Source organism: Cornus florida, unplaced genomic scaffold (genome assembly GCF_030987335.1).
Source record: "Cornus florida cultivar Cherokee Brave unplaced genomic scaffold, ASM3098733v1 CherokeeBrave_3.0.0_Hap2_Chr02, whole genome shotgun sequence".
Taxonomy (NCBI): Eukaryota; Viridiplantae; Streptophyta; class Magnoliopsida; order Cornales; family Cornaceae; genus Cornus; species Cornus florida.
The window spans coordinates 49,575,410-49,581,409 of record NW_026775572.1 but is presented as its reverse complement, the minus strand read 5'-3'; the positions used below and the strand labels follow the sequence as shown (position 1 = coordinate 49,581,409).

The 6,000-nt window shown below is 37.4% G+C and overlaps 1 protein-coding gene and 1 pseudogene across 1 annotated transcript; both read right to left on the bottom strand.

The window, feature by feature from the left end:
* Positions 1-1,738: 1,738 nt before the first annotated feature.
* On the bottom strand, positions 1,739-2,539 carry LOC132296214 (uncharacterized mitochondrial protein AtMg00810-like). The gene is made up of 2 exons (XM_059794428.1): positions 2,222-2,539; positions 1,739-2,077 (listed from the first exon to the last, which is right to left on the bottom strand). The coding sequence occupies exons 1-2, from the start codon at positions 2,537-2,539 to the stop codon at positions 1,739-1,741; spliced, it is 657 nt and encodes a 218-aa protein (XP_059650411.1).
* A 2,693-nt stretch (positions 2,540-5,232) lies between these two features.
* LOC132297851 (small nucleolar RNA R71) lies at positions 5,233-5,330 on the bottom strand (annotated as a pseudogene).
* Between the last annotated feature and the right edge of the window lie 670 nt (positions 5,331-6,000).

Genomic DNA, 6,000 nt, shown 5'->3' with positions numbered 1-6,000 from the left:
GTGCATCCTAGGATTTTCAAAATTAGGGCAAAAATTGGGGTTTTTCATCATTTTGGAGGTAAAGGTGTTTAATCTATAATCTCTTGGTTCTTGGTGAATTATTCTCTCTTAATTTGTAGTATAACATGTTAAATTGTGATTAATTCATGGTAACTTGTCTTAATGTTATGTGTATGAATTATAATTCCATGTAAATTTCATGTTTAGTGATGTGTATGTTGATTGATGATGAAATATGATATAGACATGCTTAAATGATTATATTTTTAATTTAGATGTGTGATTGTTGAGATTATGCTAAGTGTAAGCATTTTAGGTTTTGTATAAAATTCCTTATTAAGCATGTAAGTTGTTAAGGTTGAATTGTATAAGTTATATGAATTTCATGCTTAAATGGTATGCATAATTGATTTATTGAAGAGACATTATAAAGGCATGCTTAAATGATTATGTTCTTAATTTTAATATGTTGTTGTTGAAAATTATACTAATTGTGAGTATGAGATGTTGTGTGTGAATTTCCTTATTAAGCATGCAAGGTTGTTGAAGTAGAATTGTGTAATTTTATGCATAAGCATTGGGAAATAAATGGGAAGTTGATTTTAAAGGAAATGAAAAAGGTTTTGGGAAAAAAGCTTTGAAAAGGGTTTGTGAAAACCCGGCCGCCTAGGAGTTGCCTAGGGACCGCGGCGTTAGTGTGGCCTAGAGGGAACTGGGGAGATTTTCCTAGCGTGGTTGAGTTACTTGGGCCCCAAATGACACCATGGAGTTGCCATGGGTCAGGGACAGTTAGCCAATCCTTCTCTCTTGCCGCCACGGAGTTGTTCTGGGGCGGGTTACATTAACGGTTTGGAAATGATGACGGAAAAGGTTTTTTTTTTTTTTTGGAAATAGGGGACGACATTGCATGACATTGTATTGCATTGCATAGCATGGCTCGTTATGATTTGGGTTGTTTGCTGTTGATATTATTGTCAAATTTTCTCCCCGGAGTTGTATGATCCTGTCCTCTATTTTCCTATTCCTTATTTGGATTCACGGGGTCACAAGAGGTGTGTGTTAGGCACCACTTATTGGGCAATTTGCTCACCCCTTCATTTTAACATTTTTTAGGAAACGGGAAAGAAGTGGCGGATGACGTTCCACCACAGGCCTAGTATGGATTAGATAAAAAAATTGCCACCCAAAACTCCTCCCTGTGCCATTTTTGTTGTTCTATGTCTGTAGTCAATGGTTGGTAAATTGATAAATGGTAGAAAAAGTTATATTTCTTTCATATATCTCAAGGGTATTTATACAGAATACACAGACCTATTCAAGGTAAGTTAACTATTCAATTAATTTGACAGTTAATACGCGCTAACTCCTAATAGATAACAGCTGTAACTCTTAATAGATAACAGCTGTACATACAGCTGTACATTCAGCTGTACATTCAACTGTAACTCTTAATAGATAACAGTTGTACATTCAGCTGTACACGCTAACTCTCCCCCTCAAGTTGGTGCATAGATATCGTACATGCCCAACTTGGATAGTGATGTATGAAACGAGCCACTAGTAATACCATGAGTCATCATATCAGCCTACTAGTTTTCACTCTTAATGTAAGGAACCTCTATCACACCAGAATCCAGGTTATCCTTGATGTAGTTACGGTCAAGTTCAATATGCTTAGTTCGATCATGTTACACTAGATTATTAGTAATATCAATAGCTGCCGTATTATCACAAAAAATCAATCTAGGTTTCTTAAACCATACCCAAGCTCACTTAAGAGAATCTTCAACCATGTAAGCTCCGTAATTGCATGATGAAGAGCACGGTATTCAGCTTCTGCACTAGACAACGATACCACATTCTGTTTCTTACTCCTCCAAGTCACCAAATTGCCTCCAACGAATGACACATACCCTGAAGTAGTCTTCCTATCCAACTTGGCACCCGCAAAATCAAAATCTGTATAACCTATAATGTCTAGGTGTCTATGCCTGGAGAATATAATACCTTTACCTAGAGAGGACTTTAGATAAGCCAAAATATGATTCACTGCATTCATATGTCGGTCATTCGGATTCTGCATGAATTGACTCACAACACTAACTACATACGACAAGTCAGGCCTAGTGTGAGTCAGATAGATCAACTTCCCCACTATTCTCTGTTATCTCTCCTTGTTTGTCAAAATCTGATCAAGATAGATAGCTAAGCCATGATTTACTTCAATAGGAGTGTCTATAGGAACACACGCAGAGTTACCAGTTTCAGCCAAGAGATCTAATGTATACTTTTGTTGAGAGATAAAAAGTTCCTGCTTGAACCGAGACACTTCAATGCCCAGAAAGTATTTCAGAACCCCCAAGTCCTTCATTTCAAATTCCTTGGCCAAATAGCTCCGAAGCTTCTCTATCTCATTGGTGTTGCTACCTATAACAATCATGTCATCCATATAAACGATAAGCAAAGTAATATCATCACCATTCCTCTTATAGAAGAGAGTGTGATCTACCAAAGCTTGCTTAAAACCATACTTCTTCATTGAGTAGCTTAACCCGCTAAGCCATGCTCTTGGTTATTGTTTTAACCCATACAAAGCCTTTTTTAGCTTGTATACCTTACCTCCTTCGGGTGTAAACCCCGGGGGAGGATCTATATACACCTCCTCTATCAAATCACCATGTAGGAAGGCATTCTTCACATCAAACTGTTGTAATGGCTAGTCCAAATTAACTTCAAGAGAGAGTATAACTTGAACAGTGTTCATCTTGGCCACAGGAGCGAAGGTCTCTTGAATATTTATCCCATAAGTCTGAGTGTATCCCTTGGCAACTAATCTAGCCTTGTACCTCTCAACTGTCCCATCTGGCTTATACTTCACTGTAAACACCCATTTATATCCCACTATCTTTTTTCCTGAGGTAACTCGACCAACTCCCAAGTAGAGTTCTTCTGGAGAGCCTTCATTTCCTCTACCATAGCAACCTTCCACTTAGGATCTCCAAGGGCATCCTAAAAATAACTAGGAACAGACACAGAAGATAACTGAAGGGCAAAAGCTAGGTGAGTCTTAGACAGACGGTGATAGGAAACAAAATCAGAGATAGGATAGACAACATTAGAAGAAAATTTGGAGAAACCCAACCTATCAGGTTCTTTACGATCACAAAAAGGATACCTCCTACCCTGATCACCAACCTATGGATTCCACAGAAGTTACAAGGTTAGAATTAATATCTGAAGTTGATGTTAAAGGAGAAGAAACATGTACCTTAAAGTTAATCCTAGAAGATTTATCCAATGGCATGATAGTATCATCAAGAGGGGTACTAGAGTTAGAAGGAGGGAGCATGATAGTGGCATCCTTGTTCCTTCTCACATATACTTCTTTAAACAAGTGGGCTAGTCTTTTACCTATTTTTTCATCGAACTCAGTCTCCACATGATCAAGAGTATCTAAATGTTCTTTTTTTATAACAGCTAAATCATCCTCCTTACCTGAAATCCACAACCTCTTTTCTTCCAGCCATAACCGTTTCTCTTCCTTACTATTAATCTCCCCCTGAAGAGGAATCAGAGATACATCCCCAAAAAAATAAGACTCACTTTCAGAAAACTGAACATCCATGGACATATAGTATTTACTTATAGGAGGATGAAAACATTTATAGGCCTTTTGTGAACTAGAGTAACCAAGGAAGACACACTTAAGAGCACGAGGGTCAAGTTTATCCCTATGAAAAGAATGTATATGAACATAACACACACAATAGAAAACCCTAGGACAAAGATTAAGTGTAGAAGGAATAAAGTGAAATCGGGATAGCATTCTCAATGGAGTTTGATATTTAATTATACTAGAAGGCATTCCGTTGATAAGAAAAACAGCAGTCATGACAGCCTCAGCCCAGAATCGCTTAGGAACATTCATCGTAAAGCATAAGGTATGAGCCACCTCTAAGAGATGACGATTCTTGCACTCTGCTATGCCATTTTGTTGTGGCGTGTAAGCGCATGTTGTCTGGGGGAGGATACCATGTTGTTTGAAGAAATCAATAAGAGATTGATTCACATACTCACCACCGTTGTCAGAGTGGAAAACCTGAACCTGATTATGAAATTGGGTGACAATCATTTTGTAAAACTAAGGAATAACATGTATAACATCACTCTTAGATTTTAGCAAATAAACCTAAGTCACTCTAATACAGTCATCAATAAAAGATATAAAGTATTTATGGCCCGAAGCAGAATGAGTAGAAAAATGACCCCACACATCTGTGTAAACACATGAAAAATGAATAGGACTTGTATTGAAACTCACTTTAAAAGGAACACGATGGTTTTTAGCATAAATACATTATTCACACCCTAAACTAGAAGTAGAAATATTGCAAAATAACTTAGGAAATAAACGTTCTAAATAAGAGAAAGATGGTTGTCCCAAACGACAATGCCATAAAAATATCTTCTCTCTGTCAGACTCTCTCTTTACTTGAAAACCACAGCAAGGTTCAGATTTTAACTCCCTTACCCCTTTCTCCAAGTAGTAAAGACCTCCTCTCTCCTTACCAATGCCAATCGTCATCTTCGTAAGATTGTCCTGAAACATACAATGGGTAGAATGAAAAGTTGCAGAGCAATTAAGTTTTTTGGTAATTTTTCTAATGGAAAGAAGGTTGTTAGAGAGATTAGGTGCAAGTAAAACTGAAGACATGGAGAATGTAGGAGAAAGTGAGACATTCCCAGCCCCTGTAATTGGCATAGGAATCCCGTTAGCAACCTGAACAGACTTAACAGGTGAAGGTATTAGAGAGTCAAGTATGGAAGAGTTACTAGTCATATGATCAGTGGCCCCTGAATCAATAACCCAAGTGTTAAAAGTAATAGAAATAAAGGCCAAACCAGAATTACTCCTTGAGAAGACACTCGAGATACATGAGAAGTCACTATGAAATCAAACCACAAACCATTCAAATGCTTCCTAACTATCATGGACTTCCAAATGAAGAACCCTATAAGCATTTGGATGAGTTTCTTGAAGTGTGTTCCACCGTGAAATACACAAACATGCCAAAAGAAGTGTTAAGACTCAAACTTTTTCCTTTTACCGTCAAAGACAAGACAAAATATTGGTTTAACAATCTTAGGCCTTTTTCGATAACTTCTTGGGCAGAAATGCAACAAGAGTTCTTGAAGAAGTACTACCCGGTTTCGAAGACCAATGCCATGAGAACTTCCATTCGTGAATTTTCTCAAAGGGATGGGGAAATGTTTCATGAGGCATGGGAATGATTCAATGACTTGCTTAGGCAGTGCCCACATCATGACGTACCTAAGTGGTAATTAGTTCAATATTTCTTCGAAAGTTTACCGGATAATCACAAGGGTATGGTTGACGTATCTATAGGTCGTTCTTATCTTGATAAGCATGAAAATGATATGTGGCAATTGTATGAAAGTATAAGTGAAAATTCCATGCATAGATCTTTGTCTTTTAAAAATGGTAGAAATCTAGGTAGAAGGAAGAATGTTGGCTTGTATCAAGTTGACAACTCCAATGATATAGCCACCGAGATAAAATCCTTATCTCAAAGGTTTGATCAATTTTTGATCAACCAAACTTCGGCGAATCAAATGTCTTCCTCCCCTAATCATGTGCATCATCGTGCATCTAATGAATCATGTATGACTTGTTCTAGTATGTTACATTCTACTTCCAATTGTCCCCATGGACATGTGCAAAATGACAACCATGAGTAAGCAAATGCCATTTTTGCTAACCAATGGAATAATCCTTATGGCAATCATTATAATTCTAGTTGGAGGAATCACCCGAATTTTTCTTGGAAAAGCTAAGAGGAAGGCTCAAACCCTCCCCAAGGTGGTTTTCCAAGAAAGTATGTTCCACCTCCAATGCAAAGCTAAGGTTCCCAAATTTTTAGATCATCATCATTTCAATCACATGGCAATCAATTTTCAAATTCTCATTTTCCAAATCAA

Excerpts from the sequence above, each read along its gene's own strand:
- LOC132296214 (XM_059794428.1), bottom strand. The coding sequence starts at position 2,539 with ATGAAGAAGTATGGTTTTAAGCAAGCTTTGGTAGATCACACTCTCTTC. Across the intron at positions 2,078-2,221 it reads CTATAGACACTCCTATTGAA|AATCCGAATGACCGACATAT; the intron begins GTAAATCATGGC and ends CAATTCATGCAG.